Source organism: Neofelis nebulosa, chromosome 5 (assembly GCF_028018385.1).
Source record: "Neofelis nebulosa isolate mNeoNeb1 chromosome 5, mNeoNeb1.pri, whole genome shotgun sequence".
NCBI classification, from domain to species: Eukaryota; Metazoa; Chordata; class Mammalia; order Carnivora; family Felidae; genus Neofelis; species Neofelis nebulosa.
The window spans coordinates 2,441,629-2,463,519 of NC_080786.1; the positions used below are offsets into that span (position 1 = coordinate 2,441,629).

At 42.4% G+C, this 21,891-nt stretch overlaps 1 protein-coding gene and 1 non-coding gene across 8 annotated transcripts in view; both read right to left on the minus strand.

Moving 5' to 3' along the window:
- Window positions 1–21,891, minus strand: part of CNOT10 (CCR4-NOT transcription complex subunit 10) — a 77,403-nt gene that overhangs the window by 54,156 nt on the left and 1,356 nt on the right. For 3 of the 7 annotated variants that reach the window (XM_058729296.1, XM_058729291.1, XM_058729295.1), the window contains exons 1-3: window positions 9,065–9,316; window positions 1,250–1,344; window positions 166–327 (exon numbers count right to left, since the gene is read on the minus strand). In XM_058729296.1, the coding sequence (XP_058585279.1) occupies window positions 166–327; window positions 1,250–1,344; window positions 9,065–9,266 (459 nt within the window). In that variant the 5' untranslated portion in view covers window positions 9,267–9,316. Of the gene's footprint in view, window positions 1–165; window positions 328–1,249; window positions 1,345–9,064; window positions 9,317–21,891 lie in introns of those variants that run through there. The other 4 variants (XM_058729294.1, XM_058729290.1, XM_058729293.1 and 1 more) reach the window with 3 other exon arrangements.
- Window positions 6,604–6,706, minus strand: LOC131513297 (U6 spliceosomal RNA). Its single transcript, XR_009262517.1, has one exon. It is a non-coding gene; the product is annotated as a U6 spliceosomal RNA (small nuclear RNA).

Here is a 21,891-nt window from a genome sequence, read left to right on the forward strand (position 1 = left end):
GGAATAATAATTTTATACAAATAAAATTAATGCACATTGTTTTAGACACGTTAGAAGTTGTGCTACCAATAACCGACAAGTCATATGAATTTTCCTTAAGTATTTTTACTTCACAATTCAGAGAATATCACAACATTTTTATAGCTAAATTCATTTGTGTATCACCTGATTCTTCAGTTGGTTAAGTGTCTGTCTCAAACTGTCTGTTGTCATTTGGTTACTTTTAAAAAACTCAGCCACTGCTGTATTCAAAATTATTTTATAATCATCTTTGTTCACTTCTTGTAGGCAGGCAAGGTGTTGCAGACAGGCATCATAATTTCCAGCCTAAAACAAACCAACAAAAAAACACGCACACAGACAAAATTACCTATTACCTTTAAAACTAAGACATTCATTTCCAAATACGTTTCATTCGTCTCTATTTGGAAAACTCTTTAAAAAGACAGATCTAATTCCCCAAATATACTAAAGTCACTGAATGAAACAATATTCATGTCAATTAAGAAACTGGGATATGTCAATTATATCTCAATAAAGCTAGAAATTATAGATGTTTATTTCTCAAGACTCACACTCTAACACCACTATGTGTATAAGACATACATAGACACGTAAGTGTATCATATACCTATGTACATGTATAAAACCACATCTCTCTCTCTCTCTCTCTGTCTCTCTCTCTCTCACACACACACACACACGTATATAGGTATATGTTGCTAGCATGGTATAACAGCTGAGGCTAGCCCAAGAAAGGTAATATGATTTAATTTCTAATAAACATGCTCTGAATACCCAAGTATCAAATTCTTCTGCTTACATGTATGTAACCTAATAGTCAAATAAGGTTTTCTTTCATATCGTTTTAACATCAGAAAAGTTAAAGTTTTGACTTTGACTGGGGTTCCATTTTAAAGAACATTCAAGAAAGAGAACTGAACAAAGAAGTGAACTGAAAAGACTGACCCATATAATTACAAATCTAAGTTTAAAAGACTGAAAAAAAAATAACACTGTAAGAGTCAACACGTTTATGAAACACAAAACCTTGGGAATGGCTCAAATTACTCCCATTCCTTTTACCATATTTAGACTCCCAGTTTTTAAAAAATTTAAATAAAACCTACTCTCTAAACTTAATTCTTGAGTTATTACAGAACAAAAGTTATAAACTTAAAAATTCATTGTGAAAAGATTCATACTCGACAGAGCCTAAAAACGGAAATCGAGAGAAACCACTGCTTACTGTGAAAGCCTGGAAAGCACTGGTGGACAACTCCTTCTCTTGATCGGTGATCCCAGAGGACTGACTTGTCCCTTCATGTTTCTCTGCTCCCTGATCTGCAAGCACACAAGTTTTGCAGTTCTTTAGAAATAAAGTTGTACAGTGAGTGTGCCCCTGGTTTTCTTCCTGTCTTCTTTCTAATGAAGTTGCTATAGTTAGGGCGCTCTCAATTACCATGACTTATTAGTGTTATAAGGAGTTGGAAGTCACTCCTCCAGAAACTTAAAGAAACCTTTCCCTTAGCCATGGTCTGGCACAATGAAAACCCACCACCACGTATGGAAGAATCACAGCTCTGTCCATCAGGACTGAGAATGTTGCGTTCACTCAAAACATAGTAGATCTGCTCCCCAGCAATCTATACCAAAGTCCCACATATTCAAGAAACTATGCCAGGCTCTGGAGACACAAGAAGATTATAAATGCATACACAATACCTTCAAAAAGGTTATAATCCAGCTGGAATATAATAACATTTAACAATTAGAAAACTACATTGCTAAGAACTCATAGTTAATTTCCAGGCCAAGAATGCTTTCATAGGCTTAGAAATCCAAAAGCCAACATTAACACATTTAAAAAGCTTCCTTGGCGGGGGACTGTGTGGCTCAGTAGGTTAAGCGTCCGACTTCAGCTCAGGTCATGATCTCGTGGTCCATGAGTTTGAGTCCGGCATTGGGCTCTGTGCTGACCGCTCAGAGCCTGGAGCCTGCTTCAGATTCTGTGTCTCTGTCTCTCTCTGCCTCTTCCCTGGTTGTGCTGTCTCTCAAAAATAAATAAACATTAAAAAGAAATTTTTTCTTAAAGCTTCCTTAACATGGTTAAATATCTATATACAATCTTTTTCCCCAGAAGTTTATTTTATTAAATTTTAATTTAATTAATTTATTTTTTAATGTTTATTTGGGGGAGGAGGAGCAAAGAGAGAGGAGGACAGAGGATCCGAAGTGGCTCTGCACGGACAGCAGCAAGCCGATGCAGGACTCGAACCCATGAACCATGAGATCCCGACCTGAGCAGAAGTTGGACACTCAACCAACTGAGCCACCCAGGCACCCCTAATTTTTGATAGAGAATGCAAGTGGGAAAGGAGGTCAGAGAGGAAGAGAGAATCCCAAGCAGGATCCACACTGGGCACTGAGCCCAGCAGGGGGCTTGATCCCATGACCCTGGGATCATGACTTGAGTTGAAGTCAAGAGTTGGACGTTCAACCCACTGAACCACCCAGGTGCCCCAAGTATCCATATACATTCTAAGATTAATGATTCCTGCCCCACAATTTTGTATTTTCAAAATTAATTTTTTATTTGAAAACAGAATTTCAAAATAAGCGTAAAAATCTCTGCTAAATCAAGTCTAAAACTACTCCAGTTCACTACTCTTAACTGCTCTGACAAATGCTTCAAAAAAATACTTTTTTAACGTTTATTTATTTTTGAGACAGAGAGAGGCAGAGCATGAACGGGGGAGGGTCAGAGAGAGAGGGAGACACAGAATCGGAAGCAGGCTCCAGGCTCCGGGCCATCAGCAGCCCAGAGCCCGACGCGGGGCTCGAACTCACGGACCGCGAGATCGTGACCTGAGCTGAAGTTGGACGCTTAACCGACTGAGCCACCCAGGCGCCCCAAAAAAATACTTTTTAACGAAAGCATCATCGATCCCAACTTTGCATGATGCAGTCACATGGTCTCAGCTCTTCTTGTTCACCAGGGATTTGTCTCGACTAAGTCTTATCTATATATTGTGGCAGATGATTTTGGGGAGAGGGACTGGCAGAAATCATGCTTTTCCTTAGGATTTGGGGCCTTGATGTCAGAGAAGTAACAAGAAGCTAAACCATGAAATCACACTCTGGAGACAACAGAGTTGCCTCTGTAAAGTTACATAGCAGTAGCCATAAAACATAAAACATAGCCATTCCACAGTAAGAAACAAACCTGAGCTTTTGAAATTTTTTAAAGGAAAGAGGGGCGCCTGGGTGGCTCAGTCGGTTAAGCGGCCGACTTCAGCTCAGGTCATGATCTCGCGTGAGTTCGAGCCCCGCGTCGGGCTCTGTGCTGACTGCTCAGAGCCTGGGGCCTGTTTCAGATTCTGTGTCTTCCTCTCTCTCTGACCCTGCCCCGTTCATGCTCTGTCTCTCTCTGTCTCAAAAATAAATAAACGCTAAAAAAAAAAAAAAATTAAAAGAAAAAAAAGATAAAGATCAGTCTTTAGAAACGGTCTTTTACTATTTGAAAATTTTCCCACTTAGAAAACTTTCTTTTGATTTAAAAAACTAACAAACAAACAAACAAAAAACACCAGGGTACCTGGGTGCCTCAATCGGGTAAGTGTCTGACTTTGGCTCAGGTCATGACCTCACAGTTCCTGGGTTAGACCACCGCCTTGGGCTCTGTGCTCAGAGTCTGGAGCCTCCTTCAGTTCTGTCTCCCTCTCTCTCTGCCCCTTCCCCACTCACACACACACTCTCTCTCAAAATAACATTAAAAATTTTTTTTTTAAAAAAAGGACGTTCTCCTACATAACCTACTAAAATGGTCACACTAAGAAAAGTAACAATAAATCAATAATATCATCTAACAAACAATTTCCCTGATTGTTCTAAGAAATATCTTATCACTGTATTTTTCCCTCCCAATCCAGGTGTCAATCAAGGCTCACATATTTCCCTTCAATAGCTTTTGTTTCTCTTACTCCAGAGTACTTCCTGACCTGCTGCTGCTCCTCAAGTCACCACTTGTTTTAAAGTCTAAGCTGGGGCACCTGCGTGGCTCAGCCGCTTAAGCCTCCAGCTCTTGGTTTTGGCTCAGGCCATGATCTCATGGTTAGTAAGATGAAGCCAAGCTGACAGCACGGAGCCCGCGTGGGATTCTCTCTCTCCTTCTCTCTCTGCCCCTCCCCCTGCTCATGTGCTGTCTCAAAATAGAGAAAGAAAGAAAGAAACTTAAAAAAAAAAAATAAAGAGGCTAAGATAGTTACCTTGTAGAATGTTCCATATTCTGGGTTTATCTGATTGTTTGCTCATGCATTTAGTCTAACATTTATGGCAAGAATATTATATATGGGATAATAAATATCATTTTTAACATTAATTTTCTTAAGAGACAGAGAATGGCGGGGGGCAAAGGGAGGGAGGGAGAATCGTAAGCAGGGGCCACACCCCAGAGCAGAGCCTGAGAGAATGGGGTGGGGGGTGGGCAGAGGGAGGGAGGGAGAATCTTAAGCAGGGCCCACACCCCAGAGCAGAGCCTGAGAGAATGGGGTGGGGGGTGGGCAGAGGGAGGGAGGGAGAATCTTAAGCAGGGGCCACACCCCAGAGCAGAGCCTGAGAGAATGGGGTGGGGGGTGGGCAGAGGGAGGGAGGGAAAATCTTAAGCAGGGCCCACACCCCAGAGCAGAGCCTGACGAGGGCTCCAATCTCACAACCATGAGATCACAACCTGAGTGGAAGTCAAGAGTCGGACACTTAAGCAACTGAGCCACCCACGTGCCCCAACATTTTAATTTTAAAAAATCTGCCTTTTGTTTTAAAAAGGTGACTTTTAGGGGCGCCTGGGTGGCGCAGTCGGTTAAGCGTCCGACTTCAGCCAGGTCACGATCTCGCGGTCCGTGAGTTCGAGCCCCGCGTCAGGCTCTGGGCTGACGGCTCGGAGCCTGGAGCCTGTTTCCGATTCTGTGTCTCCCTCTCTCTCTGCCCCTCCCCCGTTCATGCTCTGTCTCTCTCTGTCCCAAAAATAAATAAAAAACGTTGAAAAAAAATTAAAAAAATAAAAAAAAATAAAAATAAAAAGGTGACTTTTATGTTTCAATCATCTCCCAAAGAATATTCTGGCTTTTTTAGTTTTACTCACCAACAAAAGCGCCATGCACCATTAACGGAATACCAACGGAAAGTAATAGGACCACTGCATAAATAGGACGCATGGGCTGCAAACACAGGTACGTGAGGGTGATGCCACTGTTGATGACTCAGAATAAAAAATTCTTTAGACTATCAAAGTCTCACAATATTTGAATTTATTTACACAAGAGTTTTTTTCAGATAGAATTGTTGCTCCAGCCTGGAATCTAAAGACCTCCACAGCTTGAACCGAGGTAAAAAACGGAGCTAAGAAAGCCCTTTTCGGAGTTATCGGGAGGCTTCACCGAGAATACACGTGAAGCGGTGAGAATGTATCCTGTATCCGGCAGAGTAGGCCCCCTGTGTGGCAGGGTGGTGCAGACTTGATTGTTCCAACACACAGATGGGACCCGGGAGCACGGGGCGGTAGAGCCAATACCTGGAACTGAAGGAAGAAGACCAGAACTCTCGTGCCACTTCTGAAATTACACAGTTGATACACAAGTGGAACTGGGGCAAATATCGGTTTTCCTAGTTACTAAAGAGCATCTGTCTTAGATGGCTTTTAGGGTGCCCTCCAACTCAGAAATTCAGTAACCCCAAACAAGCTTCTATAAAGCAGTGGATACGTTTGTTCACAAAGCAACACGATCCAACTCAAGTAGCAATGGAAGACAAATCTCCAAGTGGGGAGGTAGGGCCGATCATCTTGTCCCCCAGATTTACTACTCAATCATTCCTACAAACACTACCCTCGCCATCACCGCAAGCTTCCCAGAAGACATTGTTCATTCCTTAACCTTGACCGTGAAGAAACGCACAACACTCGCCCGAGGGTCTTTTTTTTTTTTTAAAAAAAACTGTGACAGTATGGCTTGAATATAATAAATTCAGGCCATACATCCAATTAATAAATAGCTGAGAGACCATAAGGGTCAAGCATCATTCTAAGTGCAAGGGATCGACACATGAACCACACAGACAGGGCTCCCGCACTCGTGAAACTCAGAGGTTCCTTGCGGAGATAAGATCCAAATCCGTGATTCCGGGTGTGACTAATGCCATGGCAGTAACAAGGGCTGTGAGAGGGCACAGAGATGGCAAGTGAGGTCGGACCTAACTCAGAAGTCAGGTATGGGAAGTCCTGAGGAAACAGGGCTCCAAATGTAAACTGCGTGCGGCTTTGAAACAACCACCACTCCTTCCGGCCCCTGCTAAACCAAGTTCTAGCTTGAGATACTATTTGCGCCTCCATTCTATACCACCTGCGACGTCTCCGTAATCGTAACAATAAAGCTAAGACGCTCTGAGGGCTCACAAGGTGTTAGGCATGTAAGCACCTCAAATAGGGTAACTCATTTAATCTTCAAAGCAAGCTCTCAGGAGGGGCTTCTTTCTGGCTGTGTAAGGAGTCATTAAACTATGCACATTCATGATGTGGGCGTTTTTTTTTTAACATTCCAAACACAGTACAGAAATACAAGATGCTTCGTGAATTTGCATGTCCTCCTGCACGGGGGTGGTGCTAATCTCTGCACTGTTCCTGTTTTAGTATATGTGCTGCCGAAGCAAACACAATGTGGGCATTTTTGAAACTATCTAAAAAACCTATATTCCAGGAGCGTTCCAAAGAACCAGTCCTGCACAGAGCTGACTCTGGGAGCCCTGGCCTGGTACATCCTGGCCGTCAGTAAAGATTGCCAACTGCTCTCTCTCAAGAGGGCAACACAGTGCAACGAAAACTGTACAAACCTTGGAATCAGTCACATCTTCGGTCGGCCTCCCCTTGGCCACCTAACTCTCTGCTTACAGATGCTAAGTAAGTACTGGCTCTCTCGCCTTCCTTCTGGCAAAACAACCAACAATTCTGGCAGTTTCAAAAACAGAAACTACAATTAACAGTGAAAACAGCTTTAGCATGACTTGATTATGGAACAGCCCTTAGATCACCGTCAAATCCCCGGTAGACTGCACACTCTTGAGAATCGCCACTTAACATCAACAACAAAACATAACCTGTGCTAAGTGAACTTATCTAAGACTTAGATCTGCCCTACAAAAAAAAAAAAAAAAGTATTCTGGTATCTGGGTCTTTCAGAAGTGTTACTTCTGATACAGATAGCAGACAAAGGGCGCCTGGCTTGCTCAGTAGGAACAGCACGCAGCTCTGGATCTCAGCGCCGTGAGTCTGGGTCCGACAATGGGTGTTGAGACTACTTACATAAAACTTAAAAAATTATATAAAATGAAACAGGAAAAAAAGTTAGCAGATAAATTAACATTTCACTTCTACTTCAGCATACAGATAAATAAGAATTGAGTCCTTATAGGGGGGAGGAAAGCTAACAGTTTATTGGAGAAAAGTTTAAAAGGACATCATTAAACAGTTTTTTCTTTAGAAAGCCAATAACAATGAGTTATTGTTTGTTTTTTTTTTAATTTTTTTTTCAACGTTTTTTATTTATTTTTGGGACAGAGAGAGAGACAAAGCATGAACGGGGAAGGGGCAGAGAGAGAGGGAGACACACAGAATTGGAAACAGGCTCCAGGCTCCGAGCCATCAGCCCAGAGCCTGACGCGGGGCTCGAACTCACAGACCGCGAGATCGTGACCTGGCTGAAGTCGGACGCTTAACCGACTGCGCCACCCAGGCGCCCCAACAATGAGTTATTGTTAACCCAACTGTTTACACAATACATCTGTTTTGCAAAATTTTCAGGTGCACAAGAACAGTAAGGAGCCATTACTTTTAACTGTGTAAAAATGGGACCCAGGATTTCAAAGCTCCAGAAAGAATGAGTTTAGATTAAAGCAGAACACTATACCGCATATGTATCTGTCATAAAATTTTAACAATGAATACAAAACTTTAAAAACGTTTAGGAAAACCAGAGTGTTTAATTTAAAACATTTATCTTCCCTCCCAAGGAAGTGCATTAAATTTAGACCAAATGTCAAAATTTCTTAGTTTGCCATCGAGTTCTCCCTGCAGCTTCTTCTAAAATGTATGCTCTCGGGGCACCTGGGTGACTCAGTCAGCTAAGCGTCTGACACTGAGCTCAGGGGACAGCTGAGATGGAGCCCCGCACCGGGCTCTATGCTGGCAGCGCTAAGCCTGCTTGGGATTCTCTCTCTCCCGCTCTCTCTGCCCCTCCGCCGCTCACACATGCACGTCTTCTCTCTCAAAATAAATAAATGAACTTTAAGAAATAAAAAAAATCATAAAAATAAGCTACACCGTCTCTAGGTTACTTTCTTAGTTTTTTTTAAGTTTATTCATTCATTCTGAGAGAGACTGAGAGAGCACACAAGCTGGAGAAGGGTAGAGGGAGAGAATCCCAAGCAGGTTTGGTCCTCCACACTGAGCCAGTCGAGGGGCTCGATCCCACGAACCCTGAGATCACGAACTGAGCTGAAATCAAGAGTCGGATGCTTAACCGACTGAGCCACCCAGGCATCCCTCTAGGTTACATTCTTTGAGAGGCCCAACTGTCAAAAAGTGATTTATGAATACTGCAAAGCAAGGGGAAATACCCAACAAGTCACCAACGCACTGAAGAGTTTAGGCTTCTACTCTGCATCATTACCCTCTAGGAACTATAAAAGTCTCCTATAATCTTCCTGAGAAAGAGAAGCCAGCTTTAAGATAAATAAACTAGACTCTAAGGCTTACAAGAGAGTCTGAAATTCCCATTTCTACAGACGTTTTGGAGAACAGAGCTCAAGAAATAGCCTTTTACCAGTTAACCATTATTTTATCTGCATTTTAACTTCAAGATATAACTGTGAAACAAAAACACTCCAATGGGATTACTATTTTTGTTTTCCTTGTTATCTTTCTCTACTTTTCAAGTTTCCTATAAGGCATGGGTGTTATTTTTGTAGTCAGGTTTTTAAAACCTAGATTATTTATTTGTGACTGCGGAGTTCTTACCAGAAAGAGTCTGCACATAATTCCACAATATGTCTTTATTTGTCCAAAAGTAGTCTCCGTTGCCGATCGTAAGAGAAAATGGCCCTTCATCCTTAAACCTGACTTTCCTTCTACTCTGGCCCAACGAACATGGCTGAGCTTCTAGGCGTACAGGGCTCTTAGGCACACAAACCCGGACACCCTTTAAGCCAACGGGCTTCATTTTGAACCAAACAATTGCCTTTAGGTCTGAACTAAGTCGAAAAGAAACACACTGCTTTTTCAAAACTGGAAAGTCAGTTAACTGAACGCACAGATACATTCCAATACAGAATGTTAACAACTCCCATCTGACTGCAGGAGGTTCTTCCACACAAGCTACCTTTTCAAAATATAGCTCAATGATTTTCAAGAAAGGACATTTTTTCCTAAGGAAAAAATAATGTTAAGGCCTAAGGAAACCCACTGGTACACTCACAAAATAGTGCTGATTCCTTTGTGAAGGCAAGTTTTAAAAAAGAAGGACGCCATCCGAAAGAAAAATAATTCACGTCTGCCAAGGTCACCATAAAGTTCACACACCCTATGTGGTTTCCTATCACTTGGACAAGCGTCTCTGATTTATCAAAACCCTACATATAACAGCTGATTAGTATACAGCTCAGAGAAACACTATGTGACCAGCACTGCCTCAGACTTGAGCACTCTGTCCAGCACTTCAGAAATAAAGGAAGAGAATATCAACGATCAGTAACAACATGCTTTGGGGAAGACAGACAAAGCAGATCTCTACCACTGCTGAGTATCTTGGCTTTTATTTTTAATGTTTTTTAATGTTTATTATTTATTTTTTTAACGTGTATTTATTTTTGAGACAGACAGAGACAGAGCATGAATGGGGGAGGGTCAGAGAAGAGAGGGAGACACAGAATCCGAAACAGGCTCCAGGCTCTGAGCTGCCAGCACAGAGCCCGACGCGGGGCGTGAACTCACGAACCTCGAGATCATGACCTGAGCCGAAGTCGGACGCTCAACCGACTGAGCCACCCAAGTGCCCCTAATGTTTATTATTTTTGAGAGAGAGAGAGAGAGAGACAGATCGTGAATGGGGGGAGGGGCAGAGAGAGAGGGAGACACAGAATCCAAAGCAGACTCCAGGCTCTGAGCCGTCAGCACAAAGCCTGAAGCAGGGCTCAAACTCACAAACTGTAAGATCATGACCTGAGCCGAAGTCCGATGCTCAAGCGACTGAGCCACCCAGGCGCCCCAAGATTTATTTATTATTTTTTTTTTTTTAATTTTTTTTTCAACGTTTTTTATTTATTTTTGGGACAGAGAGAGACAGAGCATGAACGGGGGAGGGGCAGAGAGAGAGGGAGACACAGAATCGGAAACAGGCTCCAGGCTCCGAGCCATCAGCCCAGAGCCTGACGCGGGGCTCGAACTCACGGACCGCGAGATCGTGACCTGGCTGAAGTCGGATGCTTAACCGACTGCGCCATCCAGGCGCCCCCCAAGATTTATTTTTTAAGTAATCTCTGCACCCAACCTGGGATTCGAACTCACAACCCCAAGATCAAGAGCTGTATACTCCACTGAATGAGCCAGCCAGATGCCCCTGCAGAGGAGTATGTTTTTATTTTCATATCTGAGACTAGTATTTATTTATTTGCTTGTTTTTTTTTTTTTTTAATCTTCATTTATTTTTGAGAGAGAGACAGAGTATGAGTAGGGGAGGGGCAGAGAGAAAGAGGGAGACACGGACTCGGAAACAGGCTCCAGGTTCTGAGCTGTCAGCACAGAGCCTGACGTGGGGATCGAACTCACAAACCAGAGATCCTGACCTGAGCCGAAGTCAGACGCTCAACCACTGAGCCACCCAGGTACCCCTTTATTTGCTTATTTTTGAGAGTAGTTTTTATATACAGAAAAGAGACTGTTTTTTAAATATTAATACTTGATTTATTAATGTTACAAATTCAGAAAATGTAGATTTTCCTCAAACTTTTATATTCAACTTAGACTTTTCTTTTTAAGATTTTATTTTTTATAATATTTTAAAGTTTATTTATTTTGAAAGAGAGCGAAAGCGCGTGCGCGAGCAGGGGAGGGGCACAGAGAGAATCCCAAGCCTACTCTGCAGGGCCAGCACAGAGCCTGACATGGGGCTCAAACTCATGAAACTGTGAGATCATGACCTGAGCTGAAATCAAGACTTGGACGTTTAACTGACTAAACCACCCAGGTGCCCTTAAGATTTTATTTTTAGGGGCGCCTGGGTGGCTCAGTCGGTTTAGCTGTCCGACTTTGGCTCAGGTCATGATCTCGCGGTTTGTGGGTTCAAGCCCCACGTCCGGCTCTGTGTTAACAGCTCAGAGCCTGGAGCCTGCTTCGGATTCTGTGTCTCCCTCTCTCTCTGCCCCTCCTCCGCTTGTATTCTGTCTCTCTCTCAAAAATGAATAAATGTAAAAACAAAATTTTTTTAAAAATTAAAGAAAAAAAAATTTTATTTTTAAGTCATCTCTCTACCCAACGTGGGGCTCAAAGTCACGATCGGAGATCAAGAGTCTCATGCTCCTCTGAGTGAGCCAGCCAGGAGTCCCTTAGACGTTCTATTTGGAGTTCTAATTTTAAAGGGATGTGATGAATGTTTGATCGCCTTTACAACGTTAAACACTCTTCAGACATAAAATTTTAACTACCTTAAATATTTCATACATTCGGGGCGCCTGGGTGGCGCAGTCGGTTAAGCATCCGACTTCAGCCAGGTCACGATCTCGCGGTCCGTGAGTTCGAGCCCCGCGTCAGGCTCTGGGCTGATGGCTCGGAGCCTGGAGCCTGTTTCCGGTTCTGTGTCTCCCTCTCTCTCTGCCCCTCCCCCGTTCATGCTATGTCTCTCTCTGTCCCAAAAATAAATAAAAAACGTTGAAAAAAAAAAATTTAAAAATATTTCATACATTCAATTTTAAGTACAGTTGACTTAAAAAGATAATTTTCTGAGAACTTAAATCTAAAAATTAAACTTATGAAAATAGTGACTCAGGTATTCTTTAACGTCCATGCAATAACATAGTTAAAATTTCAATGAAAGTTCACAAGTATAAATCAACTATTCACTCAACCATACATTTAAAATTGGAGAAGCACCTGGTTGGCTCAGTTGGTTAAGCATCCGACTCTTGGTTTTGGCTCAGGTCACGATCTCACGGTTTGTGAGATCAAGCCCCACATTGGGCTCTGTGCTGACAGCACAGAGTCTGCTTGGGATTCTGTTTCTCTCTGCCCCTCCCCTGCTTGCACTCTTTCTCTCTCAAAATAAAGTAATTAAAAAAAAAAAAACTGGAATCCTAAGACCAATATATTACTCTAAATTCCTAAACATTAACAACACTTAAAAGCATGAAATGTAGGTCACTATTACATCAACTCCTTATCCTAAAAACTAGTAAATGCAAAGGATGAATTTTCAAGTTTTTAACATTTAACATGCCTTTCTGGGAAAAATTATAGTTCATCCCCAGTTAATTAATACAGGAGAGCTGTTCTTTACAGAATATCAGCAAATAAATGTCAGCAGTAATGGAACTAGAAAAAGTACCACCTTGCAGCCCCCCCATGATACAACTGATCACCAATGGTGGATGTTTATATTATTCTAAATTATTATCCATTAGATTACTTCTAATTATAATTGGAAAAAGATGTTCCTATCACTACCTTACCAAATTGACCAAACTTGGCATCACTAATGGTGGACAAATTGAAACTGACATCATGTACTTTATATAAAGTATACAGAATCACCTAAAAATATACAAATATGGTAAATCTAAATCTAACCAAGCCTGAGAAGTAACTTTCAGTTCACAGAAAATACAGAAGACAAGGACCAAGGACAAGGATACCAGGAAGAAACAATCAGACAAATCCGGAATGTGGGGTATTATACAAGACAACTGACTTCGTCTCTTCAAAAAATCACTGTCATGCAACAAAACAAAACAAGACAAAACAAAACGAAAAGGGAGATACTGGGAATGAAGACACTGAAGAGACCTAAAAAATATAATGTGTGAATCTTGACTGGATCTCAGTTTGAAAAGCACAGCTGGTTTTTCTAACTGATTTTTTTTTTTAATTTTTTTTTTTTTTTTTTACATTTTATTTATTTTTGAGAAACAGAGTGAGACAAAGCGTGAGTGGGGGAGGGCCAGAGAGAGGAGACAGAATCTGAAGCAGGCTCCAGGCTCTGAGCAAGCAGTCAGCACAGAGCCCGATGCGGGGCTCGAACCCACAAACCGTGTGATCATGACCTGAGCCGAAGTCGAACGCTCAACCGACTGAGCCACCCAGGCGCCCCTCTAACTGATTAGTTTCAGGTGTACAACATGTTGATTCAACTCTGTATTACTTGGCACTCACCACAATAAGTGTGGTCACTGTATTGTTGACTCTCTTCCCTGGGCTGTACTTTTCATCATTTTGACTTATTATTACCTTATAACTGATACTTTGTCAGGTAAGTACAGCTTACTTTGGGGAAGTTTAGTATATTTAAATAGTGATTTTCTAAAGTATGACAACGGTTATATAGGTGAAAGGCCTTATTTAAAAAAAGTGCATGGGGCGCCTGGGTGGCTCAGTCGGTTAAGCGTCCGACTTCGGCTCAGGTCATGATCTCGCGGTCCGTGAGTTCGAGCCCCGCGTCAGGCTCTGTGCTGATGGCTCAGAGCCTGGAGCCTGTTTCAGATTCTGTGTCTCCCTCTCGCTCTGACCCTCCCCCGTTCATGCTCTGTCTCTCTCTGTCTCAAAAATAAATAAACGTTAAAATAAATAAATAAATAAATAAATAAAAAGTGCATGGTGAAATATTTAGAGATGAAGTATCTATAACTATTCAATATTGGGGCGCCTGGGTGGCCCAGGTGGTTGAGCGTCCAACTTTTGATTTCAGCTCAGGTCACGAGATGGAGCCCCGCATCCGGCTCTCGCTTTCAACACTGAGCCTGCTCAGGATTCTCTCTCTCCTCTCTGCCCCTCCCCCCAACTCACACTCTCTCTATCAACATATATAAACTTAAAAACAAAAGAAATATTCAACATTAAGAATTTTAGCTAAAGAAGAAGCAACTACGGCAAAATGTAACAATTGTTAAACTAGGTGGTGGGTATATGGATACTCATTTTTTCCATTTTTTTGGATGTTTGAAATCACTTGTAATACGAAGCTGAAAAAATACCAAATATGCAGATTCCCTACTGAACCCTGAAGAAAGCAAATGGCAGGACAGTACCACGTAATCTGCACATATATTTTATTTTTATTTTTTAATTTTAGAGAGAGAGAAAGCATGGAGCAGGGTAGAGAAGCAGAGGGAGAAAAGAGAGAATCTTAACCCACGACCCTGGGATCATGACCTGAGCCCAAATCAAGAGTCGGATGTTCAAATGACTGAGCCATATTCAGAATGGATAAAAAAACAAGACCCATCTATTTGGTGTCTACAAGAGACTCATTTTAGATCTGAGGACACCTTTAGATTGAGAGTGAGGGGATGGAGAACTATTTATCATGCTACTGGAAGCCAAAAGAAAGCTGGAGTAGCCATACTTATATCAGACAAACTAGACTTTAAATTAAAGGCTGTAACAAGAGATGAAGAAGGGCATTATATAATAATTACAGGGTCTATCCATCAGGAAGAGCTAACAATTATAAATGTCTATGCGCCGAATACCGGAGCCCCCAGATATATAAAACAATTACTCATAAACAAAAGCAACCTTATTGATAAGAATGTGGTCATTGCAGGGGACTTTAACACCCCACTTACAGAAATGGATAGATCATCTAGACACACAGTCAATAAAGAAACAAGGGCCCTGAATGATACATTGGATCAGATGGACTTGACAGATATATTTAGAACTCTGCATCCCAAAGCAACAGAATATACTTTCTTCTCGAGTGCACATGGAACATTCTCCAAGATAGATCATATACTGGGTCACAAAACAGCCCTTCATAAGTTTACAAGAATTGAAATTATACCATGCATACTTTCAGACCACAATGCTATGAAGCTTGAAATCAACCACAGGAAAAAGTCTGGAAAACCTCCAAAAGCATGGAGGTTAAAGAACACCCTACTAACGAATGAGTGGGTCAATCAGGCAATTAGAGAAGAAATTAAAAAATATATGGAAACAAACGAAAATGAAAATACAACAATCCAAACGCTTTGGGATGCAGCGAAGGCAGTCCTGAGAGGAAAATACATAGCAATCCAGGCCTATCTCAAGAAACAAGAAAACTCCCAAATACAAAATCTAACAGCACATCTAAAGGAAATAGAAGCAGAACAGCAAAGGCAGCCTAAACCCAGCAGAAGAAGAGAAATAATAAAGATCAGAGCAGAAATAAACAATATAGAATCTAAAAAAACTGTAGAGCAGATCAACGAAACCAAGAGTTGGTTTTTTGAAAAAATAAACAAAATTGACAAACCTCTAGCCAGGCTTCTCAAAAAGAAAAGGGAGATGACCCAAATAGATAAAATCATGAATGAAAATGGAATTATTACAACCAATCCCTCAGAGATACAAACAATTATCAGGGAATACTATGAAAAATTATATGCCAACAAATTGGACAACCTGGAAGAAATGGACAAATTCCTAAACACCCACACTCTTCCAAAACTCAATCAGGAGGAAATAGAAAGCTTGAACAGACCCATAACCAGCGAAGAAATTGAATCGGTTATCAAAAATCTCCCAACAAATAAGAGTCCAGGACCAGATGGCTTCCCAGGGGAGTTCTACCAGACGTTTAAAGCAGAGATAATACCTATCCTTCTCAAGCTATTCCAAGAAATAGAGAGGGAAGGAAAACTTCCAGACTCATTCTATGAAGCCAGTATTACTTTGATTCCTAAACCAGACAGAGACCCAGTAAAAAAAGAGAACTACAGGCCAATGTCTCTGATGAATATGGATGCAAAAATTCTCAATAAGATACTAGCAAATCGAATTCAACAGCATATAAAAAGAATTATTCACCATGATCAAGTGGGATTCATTCCTGGGATGCAGGGCTGGTTCAACATTCGCATATCGATCAACGTGATACATCACATTAACAAAAAAAAAGAGAAGAACCATATGATCCTGTCAATCGATGCAGAAAAGGCCTTTGACAAAATCCAGCACCCTTTCTTAATAAAAACCCTTGAGAAAGTCGGGATAGAAGGAACATACTTAAAGATCATAAAAGCCATTTATGAAAAGCCCACAGCTAACATCATCCTCAATGGGGAAAAACTGAGAGCTTTTTCCCTGAGATCAGGAACACGACAGGGATGCCCACTCTCACCGCTGTTGTTTAATATAGTGCTGGAAGTTCTAGCATCAGCAATCAGACAACAAAAGGAAATCAAAGGCATCCAAATTGGCAAAGATGAAGTCAAGCTTTCGCTTTTTGCAGATGACATGATATTATACATGGAAAATCCGATAGACTCCACCAAAAGTCTGCTAGAACTGATACATGAATTCAGCAAAGTTGCAGGATACAAAATCAATGTACAGAAATCAGTTGCATTCTTGCACACTAACAATGAAGCAACAGAAAGACAAATAAAGAAACTGATCCCATTCACAATTGCACCAAGAAGCATAAAATACCTAGGAATAAATCTAACCAAAGATGTAAAAGATCTGTATGCTGAAAACTACAGAAAGGTTGTGCAGGTAATTGAAGAAGATATAAAGAAATGGAAAGACATTCCCTGCTCATGGATTGGAAGAATAAATATTGTCAAAATGTCAATACTACCCAAAGCTATCTACACATTCAATGCAATCCCAATCAAAATTGCACCAGCATTCTTCTCAAAACTAGAACAAGCAATCCTAAAATTCATATGGAACCACAAAAGGCCCCGAATAGCCAAAGTAATTTTGAAGAAGACCAAAGCAGGAGGCATCACAATTCCAGACTTTAGCCTCTACTACAAAGCTGCCATCATCAAGACAGCATGGTATTGGCATAAAAACAGACACAGAGACCAATGGAATAGAATAGAAACCCCAGAACTAGACCCACAAACGTATGGCCAACTCATCTTTGACAAAGCAGGAAAGAACATCCAATGGAAAAAAGACAGTCTCTTTAACAAATGGTGCTGGGAGAACTGGACAGCAACATGCAGAAGGTTGAAACTAGACCACTTTCTCACACCATTCACCAAAATAAACTCAAAATGGATAAAGGACCTGAATGTGAGACAGGAAACCATCAAAACCTTAGAGGAGAAAGCAGGAAAAGACCTCTCTGACCTCTGCCGTAGCAATCTCTTACTCGGCACATCCCCAAAGGCAAGGGAATTAAAAGCAAAAGTGAATTACTGGGACCTTATGAAGATAAAAAGCTTCTTCACAGCAAAGGAAACAACCAACAAAACTAAAAGGCAACCAACGGAATGGGAAAAGATATTTGCAAATGACACATCGGACAAAGGGCTAGTATCCAAAATCTATAAAGAGCTCATCAAACTCCACACCCGAAAAACAAATAACCCAGTGAAGAAATGGGCAGAAAACATGAATAGACACTTCTCTAAAGAAGACATCCGGATGGCCAACAGGCACATGAAAAGATGTTCAACGTCGCTCCTTATCAGGGAAATACAAATCGAAACCACACTCAGATACCACCTCACGCCAGTCAGAGTGGCCAAAATGAAGAAATCAGGAGACTATAGATGCTGGCGAGGATGTGGAGAAACAGGAACCCTCTTGCACTGTTGGTGGGAATGCAAATTGGTGCAGCCGCTCTGGAAAGCAGTGTGGAGGTTCCTCAGAAAATTAAAAATAGACCTACCCTATGACCCAGCAATAGCACTGCTAGGAATTTATCCAAGGGATACAGGAGTACTGATGCATAGGGGCACTTGTACCCCAATGTTTATAGCAGCACTCTCAACAATAGCCAAATGATGGAAAGAGCCTAAATGTCCATCAACTGATGAATGGATAAAGAACTTGTGGTTTATATACACAATGGAATACTACGTGGCAATGAGAAAAAATGAAATATGGCCTTTTGTAGCAACGTGGATGGAACTGGAGAGTGTGATGCTAAGTGAAATAAGCCAAACAGAGAAAGACAGATACCATATGGTTTCACTCTTATGTGGATCCTGAGAAACTTAACAGGAACCCATGGGGGAGGGGAAGGAAAAAAAAAAAAAGAGGTTAGAGTGGGAGACAGCCAAAGCATAAGAGACTGTTAAAAACTGAGAACAAACTGAGGGTTGATGGGGGGTGGGAGGGAGGGCAGGGTGGGTGATGGGTATTGAGGAGGGCACCTTTTGGGATGAGCACTGGGTGTTGTATGGAAACCAATTTGACAGTAAATTTCATATATTAAAAAATAAAATTAAAAAACAAACAAACAAACAAAAAAACAAAAAACAAATGACTGAGCCATATATATTTTTAAGTCAGTGTGAGCTTGGGTAGGTGTAGAAAAGCCTGGAAGAACACACAAACTCAGTATTGGCTACCTGGATGCAGGAATTGGGTAGGGGCAATAGAGGACTTAACAGTTTTTTACCATATACATTTAATAATAATAATCATCATCATCATCAGTTTTGGGTGTCTTTAATAAAATAAAAATAGCCTTGGCTTAAAATCTTCCCATTTGTTTGTTCTTCTTATCATTTTTATGGCCATCCTGGCTTAAAATTTTAAAGCTATCTTTGAAAGCTGATTTCATATTACCCATCAGGTCAGGCTCTATCTTTCCCTTATTCATAACATTATCAACCTTTTTCTACGAAGCCTACTACAGCCATGCCCACAGTCCAAATTCTCAGATAAATTGAAATCTAGGATTTTGTGTCCTAATTCCAGCCACTTTCTCCTCTCAGATGACCATAAAAATTAAAGTCAAATAAATCACCCTAAAACACTGTTGGTACTTCCTTAGTAAAAAATGAAACCAGTTTCACACCACTTTTATGTTATACAGGGACACGGACCTCGTGAGCCCCCCACTGCCCCCTTGAACCTTGGTCTTTGGTTGGTCTCCATCCGTCCTCCCTCTACAATTTGGTCTCATACAAATCAGGGTGGGAGAACTGCTGGCCGATCAGTGACTGAGAAGCCATACAATCCAGAAGCACGGGTACATCTGTCTCCCGTGCAATGAGTCTTTACCAACTAGAAACAGGAAACAGGAGGAAGCTGGACAGCTAAGCTATACCTTTTTTCTCTCTCATATGGACTATCCTGAAGTGTAGTGTCTCCTGCAGCCCTTTCAGAAAAACCCCACATGCAAGCGGCCTGCTCTCTCTCAGCTCAGGGAGGAACAAGAGCCAAGTATGTAACATACTGCACCTCCCTCGGCCTGGCTTTCTCCTCTCTCGCCTCTACTACTCTGCGTTTGCACCTTCCAAACTGAGAGCACTTGAATTGGGTTCTGCTTCTCAAAGGATGTGAGCCAAAACAAACACCTGACCTCAGCTGAAGCACACAAGCAACAACCCTGTGAGTAAATAAACTAAAACGCTATTAAAAGTTAGAGGGCACCTGGCTGGCACAGTCGGAGGAACACGCGACTCTTGATCTCAGGGTTGTAAGTTCGAGGCCCACATTGGGTGCAGAGCCTACTTAGAAATGAAATCTCACGGGTGCCTGGGTGGCTCAGTCGGTTAAGCATCCGACTTCGGCTCAGGTCAGGATCTCACGGTCTGTGGGTTCGAGACCTGCGTTGGGCTCTTGCATGGACAGCTCAGAGCCTGGAGCCTGATTCAGATTCTCTCTCTCTCTCTCTCTCTCTCTCTCTCTGCCCCTCCCCTACTTTTTTTCTATCTCATCTCTCAAAAATAAACAAACGTAAAAAAAATTTTAATAAAATGTTAAAAAAAATACATGAGTAAGTTGGAAAACTGTTAGGACCCCCATTTTGCAAATGAGAAACTGAGGTTCAACTAAGAACCTTGCGTAAAGAGTAAGCCTTTCTGCTTACCTACTATACCCAATCAGTCACAAAATGTTACCTCTAAGAGAGCGATTCCTTCTCTACCCAATCCATTTTTTTTTTTTTTTAATTTATTTTTGGGACAGAGAGAGACAGAGCATGAACAGGGGAGGGTCAGAGAGAGAGGGAGACACAGAATCGGAAACAGGCTCCAAGCTCCGAGCCATCAGCCCAGAGCCCGATGCGGGGCTCGAACTCACGGACCGCGAGATCGTGACCTGGCTGAAGTCGGACGCTTAACCGACTGCGCCACCCAGGCGCCCCTCTACCCAATCCATTCTTAACAGGGTCCTTGCTCTCAGTTATCCTTGGTCCTCTTACTTCCTTTTCTTCACAATACTCATCACAACCTAAACTCACAAGTATTTTTTTAGTTTACATGTTTGTCTTTCATACCATAAGCTCCATGATTACAGAGATGTCAGTGCGTGGCAAGGCAGGCCATGGGTAAATATTTACTGAATAAATTACTATAGCACTAGCCGCTTTTACCTAGTCTTTGGGCTTCCGGTCTCCTTTCACTGAAACCTCCCCCTTCCCACGCTGTGATCAGGTCACTTTCTTAAATGCTTTCATGGGTCTCTTTTCTTACCCTCCGTGACAAGGGCCCTGAGCTCAGGAGCTCAGAGATGAAGCAGCATATAAGCTAGACCGTGAGGGGCACGCGGGTGGTTCAGCCGGTTAAGCGTCTGACTCTCGATCTTGGCTCAGGTCGTGGACTCATGGTTGGTGACTTTGAGCCCCACATCTCATTAGGCTCTGTGCTGACAGTGTGGAGCCTGCTTGGGATTCTCTCACCCCCTGCCCCCCTCCACCCTTCCCCTGCTCGGCCCCCCCCCCCTCAAAATAAATCAACTTTTAAAAAAAGTTACTAACATTAAAAAAAAAAAAAAAAAGCCTTTGAACGAGGAGCGTGTTTACCAAAGAGAAAAGAAAATCGAAGGCACTACCACTCAGCAGCTCAGAAGAACAGTATGTCCAAGAGTCGTTTCTGGGGTGAAGAGCGAGGTGTGCGGATACGGAAACGTCGGCTGGAAACACACGGTGAAGTTTCACGAACGACATGAAGGACAGAGGATGTGCTGCACACGAGATGGCATAAGCTTAGAAAGCGTACAGGCGACGGAATGCTTTGCTGCAATTAGCGTCTCAGACATCAAAAGACAACAGTGCGAAGAACAGACCGGACAGGAAGAGAGAGGGACGGCAGTCGGAAGGCGGCTTCGCGCGAGGGAGACATTAGGGACAAAGGCTAGAATCACAGCAGGTGAAGCGGGGACGGAGAGGAGGCCAGATTCAAGGAGACCACACTCAACACTCGGCTGGAGACGAACGTAACGTCATCTAGGTGAGACGTTTCCTACGACGTGGCTCCGTAACGTCATCTAGGTGAGACGTTTCCTACCACGTGGCTACAAAGCTTCAGCCAAAGCCACGGCCCCGAATCACCGTGGGCCTCGTTCCTCCACCACGTGCGTTACGCCGCCACGTTACGCGTCGCACACGTCACCAGACGGGAGTGCCACCCAGCGGCGCTGTCCTTACAGACTAAACAGGACACGTCGGAGGCACGGGGCGAGTCATATCCGTTTCTTCAACATCCAACACGGTGCCTGGGACCCAATCTTCGTGAGTGAATGAAGGGACAAGTACGAGAATACTTCACGGCAGGACTTGGAAACCGGACAGGCCCTAGGCCTTTTTCAAAAAGCTCATTCCAAGCAAGCGCAAGGATATGGCCAAGTAGGAACCGTAAAGCCGGGACACAGAGACGCTGCCTTCAGTTAAGGACGGAAGA